The sequence below is a fragment of the Dasypus novemcinctus genome, chromosome 13, assembly GCF_030445035.2.
Source record: "Dasypus novemcinctus isolate mDasNov1 chromosome 13, mDasNov1.1.hap2, whole genome shotgun sequence".
In the NCBI taxonomy this organism is placed as follows: domain Eukaryota; kingdom Metazoa; phylum Chordata; class Mammalia; order Cingulata; family Dasypodidae; genus Dasypus; species Dasypus novemcinctus.
In genome coordinates this window covers 24,088,290-24,105,455 of record NC_080685.1, presented here as the reverse complement: position 1 = coordinate 24,105,455, position 17,166 = coordinate 24,088,290, and the positions used below count along the sequence as shown (strand labels likewise).

At 47.9% G+C, this 17,166-nt stretch overlaps 2 protein-coding genes across 4 annotated transcripts; both read left to right on the top strand.

Annotated features, from left to right (window-relative positions):
* Positions 1–1,850: 1,850 nt before the first annotated feature.
* Positions 1,851–9,705, top strand: MTMR11 (myotubularin related protein 11). 3 transcript variants are annotated; one of them, XR_009188538.2, is made up of 18 exons: positions 1,851–2,144; positions 2,498–2,588; positions 3,003–3,124; positions 3,327–3,387; positions 3,560–3,702; positions 4,168–4,246; positions 4,378–4,513; positions 4,762–4,849; positions 5,009–5,097; positions 5,183–5,307; positions 5,962–6,028; positions 6,257–6,327; positions 6,868–7,034; positions 7,336–7,509; positions 7,769–7,951; positions 8,440–8,733; positions 9,033–9,195; positions 9,458–9,593. XR_009188538.2 is itself a non-coding variant. In XM_004461632.5 (18 exons), the coding sequence occupies exons 1-17, from the start codon at positions 2,079–2,081 to the stop codon at positions 9,164–9,166; spliced, it is 2,094 nt and encodes a 697-aa protein (XP_004461689.2). In that variant the 5' UTR covers positions 1,851–2,078; the 3' UTR covers positions 9,167–9,195; positions 9,458–9,705. The 3 variants fall into 3 exon arrangements, 2 of the variants coding, with proteins under 2 accessions (XP_004461689.2, XP_023445479.1); XM_004461632.5 differs by having other exon boundaries at positions 9,029–9,195; positions 9,458–9,705; XM_023589711.3 differs by lacking the exon at positions 8,440–8,733 and having other exon boundaries at positions 9,029–9,195.
* A 730-nt stretch (positions 9,706–10,435) lies between these two features.
* SF3B4 (splicing factor 3b subunit 4) lies at positions 10,436–15,276 on the top strand. Its single transcript, XM_058309626.2, has 6 exons — positions 10,436–10,542; positions 10,988–11,116; positions 11,352–11,894; positions 12,423–12,629; positions 14,510–14,683; positions 14,862–15,276. Exons 1-6 carry the CDS (start codon positions 10,509–10,511, stop codon positions 15,047–15,049), a joined length of 1,275 nt encoding a protein of 424 aa, XP_058165609.1. The 5' UTR covers positions 10,436–10,508; the 3' UTR covers positions 15,050–15,276.
* Positions 15,277–17,166: the final 1,890 nt, after the last annotated feature.

Genomic DNA, 17,166 nt, shown 5'->3' with positions numbered 1-17,166 from the left:
CCTGTAGACATTCTCCGTGCCACCTCCTTTCACCAGCTACCTGGGTAGGGGTGGTGGAAAAGAGGAGTAGGAGCTGGCTGACAGTAGCTGAGAGAAGTGGGGGTGGGGTGGACTTTGGCCTCTTTCTGTGCTTTTAACTGGATCTGTGACTCATCCTGTGAGTCACTGAGCTCCACCTCCCTCTTCCAGCTGCCCCTCCCAGCAGCCTTCACTTCTGGCATAAACCTGCAACCAAACCAGGATTCTGAAAATGGAAAAATCTGATACAGTCCCTTGCCTCTCTCCACCCTTACTTTCATCCACTAAGCCTCAACTAGTGGGGGTGGTGTGTGTGAGAGACCGTCCTCCTTACTTAACCCTCAGCTGCTGCCCCCCTTTGCATTCTGGTTGAGTGCTGATCCAAGTTACCCAATTTATTTCCCCTTCTTTGACTTTTCTCCATTCCTCTTGTTCTTTCTCTCTATTCCTCCAACTGCTCCCATACCTCGAAGTATTAAAGTATAGAAGGAGAAAGAAATGGATAATGGCATTTTAAAATTGTGGTACACCCCTCTTCCTGTGCTCTTACTTGTATTCTTACTGCAACAGACCTTGAGAACTATTCCCTTTCTCTGTAGTTTGAGGCCCACAGAATACAAAGAGGTGAAGTGGGGTGGTGGTGTTGGGGACGTTTTAGGACCTCTTCAATCAGGCCTTCAGGCCACCTTCCTAGCAGATGTGTGCCTCTGTCCCTGACTGGCTCCCTGTCTCACAATATCTTCACAATGTCCACAATTGCAGCCAAGACAAGGAACTTTTAGAGCTGATAACGGAAGGGTGTGGGTGCTGGGGGAAGGGCCAGTTGGATGTCACTTTGGAAAACTGAGGCCCCCACCTAAGGATTGCTGCCTCTGTATGGACTCAAAAACAATAAAACAGCAGCTCATTTAACTCTTATTTTGTATTTTATTTCCTGTCTTTTTCATATCTAAATATAGAATTTTTGTAAAGCTACCCAGTTCTCAGCTGCAGTTCCTTTACTTCCCTCCTAGGGCCTCTCCTTACCCACCCATCTTTGCTTCTTGAGTTGCAGGGGAGGAGGGACAGGTTGAGATCTCTTTGAGCTGAACCGAGGTTTCTAGCCCACTGCTTTCAAAGTCCTGAAAATGAATCATTAATTAGGAGATCTGGTGTCTGGAAGTGGGGGGGGGGAGGGGGAGAGCTCATGTACCTAGAAGTGTCTCTGGTTTCCAGTTAGTTGGGGTGGGGTGGGGTCTGCGTATATAAGGGGCAGGGTTTTTGGTAAGATCTTCCACCCCCAAGACTTGCACGCATTCACACCTGTACTTGCATGTACAATCTGAACATATTTCAGCCTTCTGCTTCTCCATACGTAGCACCTTTCGCAGGTATGTTTCATACTTTCTTGAGAAGGGTGTACAAGAACCCTTCAATTTGCTACCCTCCCCAACTCTTGGGCCTTCCCTAGCAAATATCCGTTGAGGTCCAATTTCCATTTACTTCCCCTTCTCAACCATCTTGTTAGGTTTGTGGGGAGAGACATTTTCGCATTCCTCCCTTTCTTTAAGAAGACTCAACTGAGCTGCCCAGAGAAACCATCACTGCTACAGTCCAGAGAGATAGCCCAAATGATTCCAGTTTAATAATTGGTATTTGCTCCCCTCAAATAGTCTTCAATGCTTATGAATAGAAAGAGACTGGGATCTAGGATTGGGTAAAGAAGGGAGTCTGGGTATTTTCTCCAAGTTCCCCCATTTTCTTCCAATCTTAGGCTCCTCTACTTCCTCACCACTTTTCCAAAATTGTGTGTATTCCCCTTTAAGGGGCTGGGCAGCTCTCCCGCCCTCTCCAGAGTCGACTGAAGTTTCCGTGGAGCCTACTCCGGCTGGATACACCTTTCAAAAGACCCCTAAATTGTGTTTGGTCTACGTCAAATGCTCCTTTCCCTTATGTCCTCCCCTCTGCCTCGCCCTTTCTTCCCACTTCTCAACTCCCAAGATTAGCCTGTCCCCAAAGGGTTTAAGCATCCTAGAGGTTTCTCAACCTTTACTGCTCTGTCCCTGGATGGAGCCAGAGAAATGTGGTGGGGGGGCCGGGGCCAGAGTTTCAACATCACCCCTCAGAAGGCGGAGCCAGAGATGGGGGTAAGGAGAGGGAACTGGGGCCGGGGGTTGGGGGTTGGGGGTGGGGGGTTGGCAGGAGTGTGAACGGGGATTAGGTGGAGATAGAGGAGGGAGAAGAGAAGGATCTAGTGGAGGAGGAGGGTGTATCCCTCATATCCACTTCAGTTGATGGGGCTTGGTCTGCTTTTTTCAGTCTCAAGTTCATTGTCTCATTATCCATTAACTAGCCCCTCCCTTTACTGTCTGCCAACACTGGTCCTGAGCTCCCCACAGCCAGGGATCTCAGTTTCCCCTGAGTCTGAGGATAGGCCTTTGCAAGCAGCTGTTGAGGTAATCCCGGAGAGAACTGGGGATTAACCCTGTGCCCTTCTCAGCTCTCCCGGCCAAAATCTGTCCAGAGGAGCAGGATGCCAGAGCCCAGGAGTCGTCAGCTTGGCAGTTGTTTGGCCTCTGGATGCCTCCCAGGTAACTCCTGACCTCCGAAGACTTCTCCAAGTTTCATCCTACTTTGTTTCATCTTCTCCCCAAAGATACTCTTCTCCCTCTGTATTACTCTCCTGGTTCAAAATGCTTCTGCCTGGGGCTTGCTCTCTGCTTTGTCCGGAGTTGACTGGGAGCTTGGACCCTTATATTTTCTCTATATTCCAGACCTGGTACCACTTCTCTCATTCACTTAGTCACTAAATATTTGAGTGCCTACTATGTGCCAGGTATTGTTCTAGAGTATTGAGGTAAAGAATACAAACTCTCTTTCCTCGTAAGCTTACATTTTAGTGGGGTTAGAGGAGGATCTTAATCTTCCTTCTTTAGATCCTCCTGCCTCAGAGGAGTGGGCAACACTGAGAATAATCATGACCTGGTTCCCTTCTTCCCCATTAGGGGAGCAGATCCTAGCATGGGCCCCAGGGGTAAGAAAGGGGCTGGAACCTGAATTGCCTGGGACCCTGATCTGCACTAACTTGAGGGTCATCTTCCAGCCCTGTGGATGGCAACGGAGTCAGGTGAGATGGCAAGGGCAATGGAAAGGAAGTGGGAAATGGGGGAGAAGGGCTGCCTGGAAGGATTAGACAAATGTTACAGAAAGCGAGATAGAAAGTGTTATGGGTTAAGGGCTGTCTTTTGAATGTATCAAGGGTAGCCAATGGGGACTATCTCTAGGGAGGCTGGGACATGTCTTTAGCCTCAGTTGTGTGCTTCCTCTAGGACACTCCCCTAAGCAGCGAGTACGATTTTGCCCTGGTCAACATTGAGCGATTAGAAGCTGGTAAGTGTAGGAGTTTGGTGAAGGGGCTGGGGGGGGGGGCGGTATTGGAACCCCTTCTCATTTTTCCTCTATTCTCAGAAGACAGCAGGGATTGGGGTGGAATGTCCTGGAAGGGTTCCTCCTAGAGGGACCCTGATTCATGGTTACACTGCTCTCTGATTCTTGACTTCAGTGAGTGGCCTGTCCCGAGTCCAGCTCCTCCGTCCAGGGTCCCTGCTTAAATTTATACCTGAGGAGATTCTGATTCATGGCCGAGACTTTCGGCTGCTCAGAGTTGGTTTTGAGGCTGGAGGACTAGAGCCTCAGGCCTTTCAGGTAAGAGGCCCCCAACCCAAGGACCCCCCTTTCCTTATGCCCTTGAGCTCCTTTCCCCAACAATTTCCAATTCTCCCCTGGATTCCTCTTATCCCCCCTGCTTCTCTTCTCAAGAAGTGGCTAAAAGGCTGGGAACTAGGATGTATAATGAGAGTAAGGGGCCTGAATTCTAGCCTGGCTTTGCCAATGACCAGCAGGGTGACCACGGGCAAGTTTCCTCCTGAAAAATGGGAGGGGTGGATGAGATTATTTGGCTGATTCCTCCCAGAATTAACATTCTGTGATGCTGTGGTTCTAGATTTGTTCTGACTCCCCATGACCTGTAGAAATCCTCTTCTCTAGGTACTGCCTTCACTGTTCTTCCCTATTGGTAACAAAGACATTTGAGCAAGACATGAGCCTCATTTCCTTCTTTTCACTTCTTCAGTCTGAGCCAAAAGGATAGGAAATTCCTTTCCTCCACAGGTGACCATGGCCATTGTCCAGAGCAGAACTCAGAGCAGTCAAGCCCAACAGTATTTGGGGATAGCCCTGAGCAAGACTGGTGAGTAAGGGTGATTTAGGGTAAGGAAAGGGTAAGGAGTCTGAAAAAGCAGAGGCAGGCTGAAGGCAGAATTGCTGAGAAGCTGTCTCTGATTCATCATCTTCCTTCACTGTGTCTCACTCCTGCCCCAGGCCAGGGTTCTGACCCCAGAAAACCACCTATTCCCCTCTTGGAGACTTCAGAAGACTGGGAGGCTGAGAGGAAGAAGCAGGGGGCCAGAGGTTGGAGGGTCAGCACCATCAATGAGAGATTCGATGTAGCCACAAGGTGATCTCCCAGTTCACCCCAACCCTGCTACCCTCCCAATCTTCCCACAGTTCCCTGATCCTCTAAAGCTAGAACCTACTACAAACACCAGTCCCCTAGTCCATCCACAAAGCTCTCTCTTACCTCCTAGACCTTTAAATCCAAGATCCGTTGGAATGGTCCCCTCCACAGTAGCTTCCTTGTAATAACAGCTTTGCATTATAATGAAGTCACTGAGCCAAGCAATAACATAACTCTCACTCTCACAGCCTCCCCCGTTACTTCTGGGTACCTAACCGAACTTTGGACAGTGAGGTCAGGAGAGCATTTGGCCACTTCCATCAGGGCCGTGGACCGGTCAGTATGAGGGTCAGAGGCATAGCTGGGAATGGGGATCATGGAGTGGTCAGGGGTCAATGTGGACAGAAGGGTCCCTGTGAGGCCACTGTGGCAGCAAGGGTAGAATAGAGCCAGGAGTTTTTCCCACAATGTTCCTCTTCTCATCCCTGTTTGAAGCGCCTATCCTGGCATCACCCTGGGGGCAGTGATCTTCTCCGATGTGGTGGCTTCTATACAGCCAGTGACCCTAACAAGGAGGATATCAGGTGAGAGAAGGTTTGATAAGAGGAATCAAAGGTTAGGTGTTCAGGGCAGACTCCTTCCCTTACTTTCTGACTCCCTCCCCTTCAGAGCAGTGGAGTCGATGCTCCAGGCTGGGCATTCTGATGTTGTTCTGGTAGACACTATGGACGAGCTGCCCAGTCTTGCAGATGTCCACATTGCCCACTTGAGGCTGAGGACCCTCTGCTTGCCTGGTGAGAAGAACCTTTGATCCTCCACCCCCATCCTTAGGTCTGCTGTCCCTAACCTGGCTTCCCCTTTTGTTTGCTATAGATGAGTAACCCTTCAGCTAATGATCTTTAGTTTTCTAATTTAACTCCCATTTCCCACAGATTCACTGATTTTGTCTTCCTGAACCCAATTTATTTTTAATTTCACTGAGATATAATTAGCATACTATAAAATTCATCTGTCAACTATTTACGATTCAATGAATTTTAGTATATTTATAGTATTGTACAACCATCACCACAGTTGAATTTTTGAAACCTCATGGCCATTTCCAGTCACTTCTCATTCCTATCCTAGCCCTAGGCAATCACTACCCCAACTTTTTTTTTTCTTTCTGATTGCATCATCATCTTTTCTTTGGGTGCCCTGCTTTGCTATCAGGGGGTGGGGGGGGGGTGCCTCTCCATGCTGGTCTGGGATGCCTTTCCTCTTTTTTTTAACAGGAGGTCCCGGGATCCAATCGGATTCTCCCTATGATAAATGGGAGCTCAATTAATTGCTTGAGCCACAGTTGCTTCCTGCCCTAACTTATTCTTAACCCATCAAGCTACAGACTGAATCCTGAATCCTGAGTTCTCTGATCTCTTTCCCCTCTTAACCCCTCTATGCTCTACCAGATGCATCTGTAGCTGAAGATAAATGGCTCTCAGCCCTGGAAGGAACACGGTGGTTGGACTACGTCAGGTATTCTCCCTTTGACCCATAACTTACAATTCAACACTCCCAACATTTTGCTAACTTGGATTCCTAAATGGCCTGCCATTAACTCCTCTCCTCAGTTTCCCAAGACTATTTGCTGCTCCTTCGGAGAAGGGGCAGGAATTTTGAGTCTGCTTCTATCCCGTCCTATGATCTATCACTCCTTTCCTTCAGGATATTTATTCTTCTCCCTTTCATCCCCTCCTCCTCAAGGTCTTGTCTCCGAAAGGCCAGTGACATCTCAGTCTTAGTGACCTCCAGGGTTCGCTCTGTAGTACTTCAAGGTGAGTTCCTTGGGCCATCCCACTCTACTCGTTGTCTTTTTCCTATACCCACCTGACTGGATTCTACCCAGGGAAGGAGACCTGTAAATTTCCCTTGTCTCCTTCTAGTGCAAGGTTCCTCTCCAATTACTGGGACGTTCCCATGAGCTCTGTCTCTCACCCTTCAGTGCTATCTCTACCTCCCCATTATAGCTGTGGTCCCCAACACTAGGATTCTTGGCCCCTCTGCTCCCTCCTTCCATCAGTGAATGGGGACTGGGGTTGGGGTGGGAGAGGCAATGTGGAAGTGGATTTGAGAATTGTGATCCTGCCTCCTATGTGTGAAGCTGGGTTTTTCTGTCCAGGTGGAGTCTATGAAGTGAGTTACTCAAGGTCTTTGTTTTCTTTTCACTTCTTCTGTGTGCCCTGGCAATCCTACCTACCCACAACTCTTCACCTCTGTGCCTCTCACTTCTCCTTGCCATGTTTCCTCTTCCCATTCTCTCCTGCCCTAGTTTCTTGGCCCTGCTTCTTTGCCCCTTCTCCCTCTTTATCACCCAGAGCGCGGTGATCGTGATCTCAATGGCCTCCTCTCTTCACTCGTCCAGCTGCTCTCAGCCCCTGAAGCCCGAACTCTGCTTGGCTTCCAATCACTAGTGCAGCGAGAATGGGTGGCAGCTGGACACCCCTTCCTGACACGGCTTGGGGGAACTGGGGCCAGTGAGGAGGTGAGAAGGATTTGGGAGGGTATCAGGGGGTACTTCTCTAAAGAAGTAAGGGGATAAGAAAATTATATGGTATAATCCATGGAGGAGAATCAGACCAGAAAGTTTCCAAGGTTAGGCTGAGGCAGGGGGGAGACTCAGACGGGTGAAGCCCCACAATCCCCTATTACCTTCATTCCGATTCCCATTCCCTGACCTCTTTGGTGCCCCTTGGTCCCTGTGTCCCTCATCCCCCATCATTTTGTGATCCAGCCCCTTTAGGTCCCCATTATTCCTTCCAACCTCTTAATTTCTCTCTTCTCAGGCCCCAGTGTTTCTCCTCTTCCTTGATTGTGTCTGGCAGCTCCTACAGCAGTTTCCAGCCGAGTTTGAATTCTCTGAGTTTTTCCTTCTTGCTCTTCATGACAGTGTCAGGGTTCCTGACACCCTGACTTTCCTGAGAGATACACCCCGGGAGCGTGGAAAGCAGAATGGACAGGTAAGTGACTTACATTTTTGACTTATCTTTTTTTTCCCCCATTGAGAAGTACTCTCAGAAGTTGAGTCTTGATTTGTTTTATACGAAGAGGAGTAGGGAAGGGGTAGGTTGATACTCACTCAAAGGACTGGACTTATGCCCTACATCTGATTCCTGGAGTTAAGAGGTGAGAGTTTCATGACTTCTCTCTAGGTTTGGGAGGATTATAGTTTTTGTTTGCTTAATCATTTTTTTTTTTTTTTTTCATTCCTCTGTCCAGTTCAACTCCTACACACAAGTATACACCCCAGGGTACACCGAGTCCCCAGCTGGGAACTCTATTAACTCGCAGCTGTCTGTCTGGGACTGGGATTTACGCTACAGCAATGAACAGATACTGCAATTCCATAATCCTGGCTATGACCCAGAGCACTGCCCAGGTTCCTGGCTCCCTAGGCAGCAGGTGAGTTGTCTAAACTTCCTGAATTCCCTTGACTTTCCTACAGGTTCATCCTAACAGACGGGAAGAAGTAAGAAGATGCAATGTCTGAGTTCCCCAAGGGAAGCTATCCCACTTCTCTTCTGTAGCTGTCACCTATGACCCCTGACTGTCCCAGGAAGACAGAAACTGTGGAATAGCACAGGAGGCATCCTTTCTTTGTCCTCCTTATCTCTGAATCTTCCTGTCTTATCCACACATTTTAAAATTTTCCCTAAAAATCAACTTCAATCAGCTCTAAGGCCTAGTTTGAAAAGTAATGAGGAGAGTAGACAGAGTTCTCAGGGGAAGACTTGTAGTTTCAATCACTAGTACAGCGAGAGTGGCACCTGAACACCCCTTCCTGACCCAGCTTGGGGAAACTGGGTCAGGAAGGGGCCACATCAACTGAACCCATAGAAACTGGATTATTTGATTTCCAGGTTACCAGTTGATTTCCCTTTCCCCCTTAGTCATGCTTCATGGTTCCTGGACCACCCAGTTCTATATGGCTCTTCTCTAGAGGGGCCCTAGCCCCCCTGAATCAGCTCTGTCCTTGGCGGGACAGCCCTTCCCTGCTGGCAGTCTCTTCTCGTTGGCTCCCTCGACCTGCTATCTCCTCTGAAAGCCTGGCTGACCAGGAGTGGGGGCTCCCCTCACATTGGGGGGCCTGCCCTTTGCCCCCGGGGCTGCTGTTGCCTGGACTTCTGGGACCTCAGATCAGGCTGTGGAGAAGCTGCTACCTGAGGGGAAGGCCTGAGATCCAGGTGAGAAGACAGAGATTGAGGGTGGGAGAAGGGGCTTGATAGCCAAACTAGAGGAAAAGGAGCTGAAAAGGCAAAGAGCTGGGGAGGAGTGGAAAGTGAAGTACCATTCTTGCCGGAACGAAACTGGATAGATTTGAGAGTGGAGGACATAGGGAACCTGCTTGTGGTTTAAAGTGGAGCCTAGGGCACAGTTGGCAGAGAAAAGAGAACTGAAGACACCAGAAGTGGACAGAACTTAGAAATAGCCTAGAGTTGCAATAATATTCCTCTCTGTTCCTTTTCACCCTCTTTCCAGATAGGCCTTTCAGCTTCCACAATCTGTGGCCTCCAGGATGAGCTAGCCCATCTTCAGGAGCTATTAAGGAAGTGGACAGCAAGAATATCTCCTGAGGATCACTCCAAGAAAAAAGAACCAAATTCCATTATCTCCTAATTCCATTGAAATTGCTGGTACTCTTACAGGTGGGACAAAGGAAGGTATAGGATAAGGGAAGGGTCTGTTTAAACTTTCCATTTTTCTTATCTGTTTTTGCTGCTCCAGCCCTTAAACAAGCCATTAGGACCGAGTTTTCATTGCAAATGGATGGTGCTAACCTTCTTTAACTCTTATGTTGTCCTGTTTGGTCCTAAAAGACCTATTTTCTATTTCTTGTGATTTGAAGAATTAAAAGGTAAAAACAATCAAAGCAATACATAATGTGATTGCCTTTTTCTTTTTTTTCAGGGCAATTCTACCTCCTTGAGAAAACCAGCTGTTAAACTGAGAGATGATATTCGCCAGTCCCCAAAAGATGGCCCAGAGATCTTTCCTACCACCTTCTTCCTCCCTCTTTAATTCCAATTTCCATTTCTTCTCAGAGTTTTCCTGGGGAATGGAGTGGATATGGAAAACACACTGCCTCCTCCAACTGTTTATTTTTGTTGTGACATTTCTATTTAGGGAGTTAATTAAAGCAAAGTATTTATACCCGTCGCTAGCGGTGTTTCTTGCGTTTAAAACAGGGGCTTCTAGAGTGGTAGGTGGAGGGTGGGTGTGTCCCAGGAGCGGAAAGCACCCATCATATTATTGCTAAAGAAATAAGGGAATGAGAACGGGTGAGGATCAGCAGAATTCTTAGGCAGGGTTCTTGTCTGTGATTCCCATTTTACGGGCAGGTGGGGCAAGAGCTTGGAGCTTATAAAGACTTTGTTACGGGGGCCGAGGTTTGGTCACGCCCCACCTCTGAGCCTCCCGTTAGCGAACTCCAACGTCACTCCCAGCTCAGACATTTCGCAATCCTCTGCTTTGAAGGAAAACGAAGTATCTCAAGCCCAGGCTGGGACTGTGAGACCGACGTGCATGAAAGCTGCGGGCCGGGATGGAGGCTGCCTTCGCGGCCTTGGGCTGGGGGAGGGGAGGCGTTCCTCAGCACACCCTTCGCTGAAGAAAGATCATCTGTCTACAAGATATATGGTCTTTTAGCTTTTGAGTTCACATTTTTCTGGGAGCAGTTTAACCTTCTAACGTCTGGCACTGCCTTAAGAGGGTCTGTTCCGCCCACCGCGCTATGGCCGCTCCAAGTACCGCTCCGGCCCTAAGCCGAAGGCCCAAGAACGTACCCACGAAGCCACGACACGTCTCAGTGGTTCCTAAAATGGCCGCGACCGCTTCCGGGCCCTCCGCCACCGCGGCGTCCGCCCCGCCGCACCACGTTCACCTCCGCCCCGGAAGTGGAAGTAGTGACTGAGGTCAGAGGGCGGAGCCGCTGCTTGGAGACGGCGGGAGCTGCTTCGCCATGGCGGCTGGGCCGATCTCTGAGCGGAACCAGGGTGACTGGAGGGGACGGGCCCAGAATGGACCCAGCGGGGCGGGGAAACCCCCACTGGGGCCAGCAGGGGTTCTGCCGGGGTGGATGATTGGGTCCCCCCGGAGGGCCCGGGGCCGGCCGCCATACCTGCTGGGGCGGGGTGGCCTGGTGCAGCCTGAGGCCCACGATGTAAAAGCCTTCTCTGCCCAATCCCCTGCCGACTTCTCACTCAGAAATCCACAGAGAAAAGTAGAATTTTCAGCAGGGCACAGAGCTAGACTTAAGATTCTCTAGGTCCTGTGAAGAGGGGGATTTAAGGACTTAATCCAACGTGGTTTTTTTTTTTTCTTTTTGCTCCTATCCCCCACCCCCATCCCCAACTCCCCTGCCTGGATTCCATCTTCTCTTTTCTGTCACCTCCTTTTCTGTCATATTTTCCTGCCTAACCTTTTATGCTCTACCTCCAGATGCCACTGTGTACGTGGGGGGCCTGGATGAGAAGGTTAGCGAGCCATTGCTGTGGGAGCTGTTTCTCCAGGCAGGGCCAGTGGTCAACACCCATATGCCAAAGGATAGAGTCACTGGCCAGCACCAAGGTGAGTATAAGACAAGAGGTGCTGGGAACAAACCGCTCCTGGCTACAGTATTCATACTGTTTTGCAATGAACAGACTCCATTGTCTTAAACCTCAACTCTCGGTTTGTTTCTGGAACCATTCTCATTGAAATGAGGTTTTTATTTCTTGTTTTTGTGCCTTGGGGGATGGGTGAGTTATATCGCATTTGAATCTCTTCTCTTCAGTTGTTAACCTCCCCTCTTTCACCATCCCAGGCTATGGTTTTGTGGAATTCTTGAGTGAGGAAGATGCTGACTATGCCATTAAGATCATGAACATGATTAAACTCTATGGGAAGCCAATACGGGTGAACAAGGCATCAGCTCACAACAAAAATCTGGATGTTGGGGCCAACATTTTCATTGGGAACCTGGACCCAGAGATTGATGAGAAGCTGCTTTATGATACTTTCAGCGCCTTTGGGGTTATTTTACAAACCCCCAAGATTATGCGGGACCCTGACACTGGCAACTCCAAGGGTTATGCCTTTATTAATTTTGCCTCGTTTGATGCTTCGGATGCAGCGATTGAGGCCATGAATGGGCAGTACCTCTGTAACCGCCCTATCACTGTGTCCTATGCCTTCAAGAAGGACTCTAAGGGTGAGCGCCATGGCTCAGCAGCTGAACGACTTCTGGCAGCCCAGAACCCACTCTCCCAGGCTGACCGCCCTCACCAGCTCTTTGCAGATGCACCCCCTCCACCCTCTGCCCCCAATCCTGTGGTATCATCATTGGGGTCTGGGCTTCCTCCACCAGGTAAAGTTTTACTTTTTCTTTCTTTTTAATGGGGGAAGTTGAGAATTTACAGAAAAATCATGTATAAAATACAGAATTCCCATATGCCACCCTATTATTAACACCTTGCATTGGTGTGGTACATTTGTTACAATTGGTGAAAACACATTTTTATAATTGTACTGTATACCCTAGTCCGTTGTTTGACTTAGGGTTCACTATTTGTGTTGTATAGTTAACTAGGTAAAGTTTTTGATTCAAAATCTGTTTGGTGGGAAACAAGGGGAATGACAGAGCAAGGAAAAAGAATTGAAAAAAGGGTAAGAGTGAGACAGTGGGCATTTAGAACAATTGGGGGTGATGGCTGTGGTGAGGAAGAAATTTATATTGGGTTTCTCCAGGACGTTGAAGTTGTTTGAGTTGTCTTTAGAGAGCTGGGAGGATAGGAAAAGAGATCATCTTGCTTGGAGAGACTAAATTGGGATAGGCTCTCTAAAGACATTCCCTCCCCACTAACATTAACTCTTCTTTTTTCTGTTTTCTCTATAGGCATGCCTCCCCCTGGCTCCTTCCCGCCCCCAGTACCACCTCCTGGAGCCCTTCCACCTGGGATACCCCCAGCCATGCCCCCACCACCTATGCCTCCAGGAGCTGGAGGACATGGCCCCCCATCAGCAGGAACCCCAGGGGCTGGACATCCTGGACATGGACACTCACATCCCCATCCATTCCCACCAGGTGGGATGCCCCACCCAGGTAAGTGTTTGCTGGGAAAGGGAGGAATGAGCTTGGCAGAGATGCTCTATCATTGTTTCACTACTGCTACTACCCTTTGTTCCTCAGCAGTAATAGATCATTCCAAAGCTCTCCTTTCCTTTAGACATTCTTTATTAAAACGGAAATAAAATACTTCACTCTGCTTGCCTTAACAGCTATCACCATTAAAAAAACAGTGACCTAATTACCAAATCTAGGGGACTCTTCTGTCCCTACCTGGTTTGACCTGTGCTGTGTGTGAAACTGGCCATGTGTCTGTTTGAAATTCTTGTCTCTTTTGGTTTCTGTTTTTCTGAATTCTCTGCCTGTCTTTCTGACTCCTCAATCTCAGCTACCGTAATAGTTTCTTTTTTGTTTGTTTGTTTATTTCTCTCCCCCCTCTCCCAGTTGTTTGCCCTCTGTGTCCATTCACTGTGTGTGTTCTTCTGTGACCACTTCTTATTAGTGGCACTGGGAATCTGTTTCTTTTTGTTGCGTCATCTTGTTGTGTCGGCTCTCCATGTGTATGGCACCATTCTTGGGCAGGCTGCACTTCCTTTTGTGCTGGGCAGCTCTCCTTACGGGGCGCACTCCTTGTGCGTGGGGTACCTCTACGCGGGGGACACCCCTGTGTGGCACGGCACTCCTTGCGCACATCAGCACTGCACATGGGCCAGCTCCACATGGGTCAAGGAGGCCCGGGTTTGAACTATGGACCTCCCCTTTGGTAGGCAGAAGCCCTGTCCATTCGGCCAAGTCCACTTCCCTAGGTTCTTTCTTTGCTACCTGTACCTAGGTTTTTGTGCGTGGTTTTATTTTCTGCATATTTCCATAGTTTTAATTACTTATTCACTCGCGCCTCCTAGATCTGTTTCTGTAGTCCATGGTTGTTAACATTCCAGACCCGTAATCCTCCTGCTGCTTCCTGGACAGCTCTACTTTGCTTCCCCTTGGGCCCTCCAACCAAACATGATTAAAACTGAACCTATTTTCTCTCCTTCAAACCTACTCTTTCTCTAGTATTATTTGTTTTCAGGTGCTTAATTAAGAAACCTGGGAGCTGTGTTTGACTATTCCCTGTCACTCCACTCTTTAATACTAAGTTGTGTTAATATCTCTGGCACCATCCCCATTGCTGGTACCCTAGTTCGGGTCCCTCATTCCCTTGTTATTTCATACGAGTTTACGTAGTTAGTAATCTTCTAACTGGTCATTTTCACTCCATTTTTCTCTACCATCAATCCATCTTTCAGAGTAATTTTTCTACAACACAGATGTTCATACACCGTTGCTCAAAACCCTTTTATTGCTCTCTTTTTATCTATAGAGTAAGTTAAGCTTGTTACCATAGCACAGCATTCAAGGCTTTTCATGACCTGTCTCTTGCTCTCATAGATGTACCTTACGCCCCATTACAGAGTTACTGGTCTTGCCTGGAACATACTATGCTGTTTGACACACCTGTGTTTTGCACATGCTAATCTTTCTACCTGGAATGGTCTATTCCCACTCTGCTGTCCACCTGAAAAATTCTTAGTCCTCCTTTAGAACTAGAATGTTGTTCAAACGCTATCTCTGCCACCCCCCCCCCCGACCCCATCAACAGAGCAATCCCTCCATCTGTTCCGTACCTTTGTATTACCATTACAGCAGCCGAGTCATGGAAAGGGTAAATGAGGTGGGCAAGGAGCTGATTGGGTAGCTGATTTGTTTGTACCTTTGGAATGGGGTCAAGGATGGGGACCCTATTTTCCATACTGTTCTCTTCTTAATGCCTCTTCCTTTCTTCCTCCATTTTGCTGTCTTCCTTTCTCCTTTTCCATTGTCCTCTTCTGTGTCTTTCTCTTGTCTCCTTTCTCACGTTTATTTCATTCTTACAGGGATGTCTCAGATGCAGCTGGCTCACCATGGCCCCCATGGCTTAGGACACCCCCATGCTGGGCCCCCAGGCTCTGGGGGACAACCACCACCCCGACCACCACCTGGAATGCCTCATCCTGGACCCCCGCCAATGGGCATGCCCCCCCGAGGGCCTCCATTCGGATCTCCCATGGGTGAGTAGGTTCTAGCCACCTTCCTCATCCTCACATATTCTTGCAGCTTTCTTTGTCACATCCCTTGGCCCCTGTTCTTTATTTTACTTCTTAAATTTCCCCTTTCTCCCTGTCTGTCTCTCCCAACATCACCTGTCTCCTATTTCTTTTTTACTAACTTTTGTTTTTCTCCTTGCAGGTCACCCAGGTCCCATGCCCCCACATGGTATGCGTGGACCTCCTCCACTGATGCCCCCTCATGGATACACTGGCCCTCCACGGCCTCCACCATATGGCTACCAGCGGGGCCCCCTCCCTCCACCCAGACCCACTCCCCGGCCTCCAGTTCCCCCTCGGGGCCCACTTCGGGGCCCTCTTCCTCAGTAAATACTCTTGCTTCTTCCTGTTTTATCCTCCCAATATCTTTTCAATTCCTTGGACCAGTCAGAGTTGCCATTGCTCCCTGGGGCTAAGGCACCAATCCCTCTCAGGCTTTTTTTTTTTCTTTTTTTTTTTAAGTGTAATTTTTTCCATAGAAGGTATTTTTTTTTCTTCCATTGGTCCCATGTGTTGTGCAGATGCACAGAGAAAATAAAACTAAACTTTTTATTCTTCATGGTGTTTTCCTTGGCAAAGCAGCTTCTCTCTTTGCTCTAAGAAGAAATATCGGTGTATTAGGAGAGGCATTGTAAGGTAGGAGTGAGGGTATTTACGCCACGATTTGAAGGCTTACTCTGTAATGTGCTGTTACAACTGCTGGATTCTGCTGTGTAGTAGATCAGTTGTTTCCTTACATTGAACTTATATTTCTAGTTTTAAGGTCCCCACCCAGTATCTATGGAATAGGACTGTTGTTGAGTATTAAGTGAGAGCAGAAGTAAATACCTGAATATATGGTGTCAAAAATATAAAGTGACATAGGCACAAAGCTATTCATTGCAACACTATATGTAATAGCAGTAATTGGAAACAACTCACACATCCATCAGTTAAGTAACTGGGTTGAATAAACTGTTAAATGCACACAGTAGGTTATTGTGCAGCTGTAAAAAAGGAATGCAGATCTCTTTTGGGAAAATCTTCAAGATATATTGTTAAGTGAATCCTATTTTCTCATTCTCAGTCCTTCCAAACCTGATTTCTATCACATATCTATGATCAAAAACTTTGAGTAACTAGACCAATATTCAATGGCCCTTTTTTGTTTGTTTTTTGCCACATTATTTGCCTGTTAATTATCACCTTCTTTGGCATCTGTAACCATGAACTATCCTAAACTAGCTGAAAGTGAGCCTTGGCCCCCTGTGGTTTTCTTGACTCATTCCCATTCTGATACCTAGATAGGCTCTGTGCTAGTGGTGGCTGAGGATACAAAGCAAGACAGTTCTGTCACGGAAATAATCACCAAGGGGGCAGACTAATGCCCAAGAAAGTATTAGGAAACAAAATATTTTGAGAGCACAGGGAAGGGTAACTTAACATGGCATGAAAAGTCCAGGATAATACCTTGGAGTCGGGGAAAGTGATAACTAAATTTAATCTTAAAGAGAAGAAGTTGCCCAGATGAAGATGAAGGGGGAACTCTTCCCAGGTGAATGGGATGTTTCTGAGCAGAAGCAGAGGGTTGATAAATCGCATGGTGTGTAATGCACTAAATCTGTTTGGTATTGGAGGCTGCATGAGGCCAGAGCCAGTTAGGGAGCTGAGTGCTTCTCATCCATTTCACATGGCAGGGAATCCTGCCACATGCGACAGCACACTGAAGTCAAGGGAGGAGGCTGCTGCAGGCTGTGGGCTATTGGCTCAGGGATTCTGGCTCCCTCAGGCTCTGCCCAGCAGCCCAAAGCGCTGAGGGTATTGTACCTGAGCATATTGTCAAGGCACACTGACTGGGAAACTGCCATCCCTAATGGGGAGCCATGGAAGCAAGGGAGTCACAGATACACATTTTAGAATATGGTAGCAGTACACAGATTTCAGGGAGATGACTGGGAGCAGCGTAACAAACTATGTGTCTAGGAATAACTCAGGTGAGAGATGAAGTCCTAAATGACCATGGTAGGAACAGGGAGGAAGACGCAGCAATGCATTTAGGAGGTATTTTAAGGGCACGATAGACTTGGTGCGCTTAGACCTAGTGAATGAGAGAAAAGTGGAATCAAGGGTGAAAATATGCAGCAGGAAAGATTTCTAGGACAGGATGGGAATAAATTCAGTTTTGGATATGTTCAGTTTGATTTGAGCTGTGGAACAGGTGGAGATTATCTAATGGGTGGCTGGCTGTGTATATGTGAAGACTGGGGATGTTTTAGATATGGTATTTCACACTGTGACTAAGGGTACCAAGGTTTCTATGTCATAGTGTGATTAACTGACCTCAATTTCAAACAGAACTCTGCTAGTAAGTTCCTCACATGTGGTTACAAACTGAGCAGTTGAAAGCCTTGCACAACTAGCAGCTGGCTCCTACGTGCTGGAGCCAGAGGGAGGCTTTGTCTGTCTTT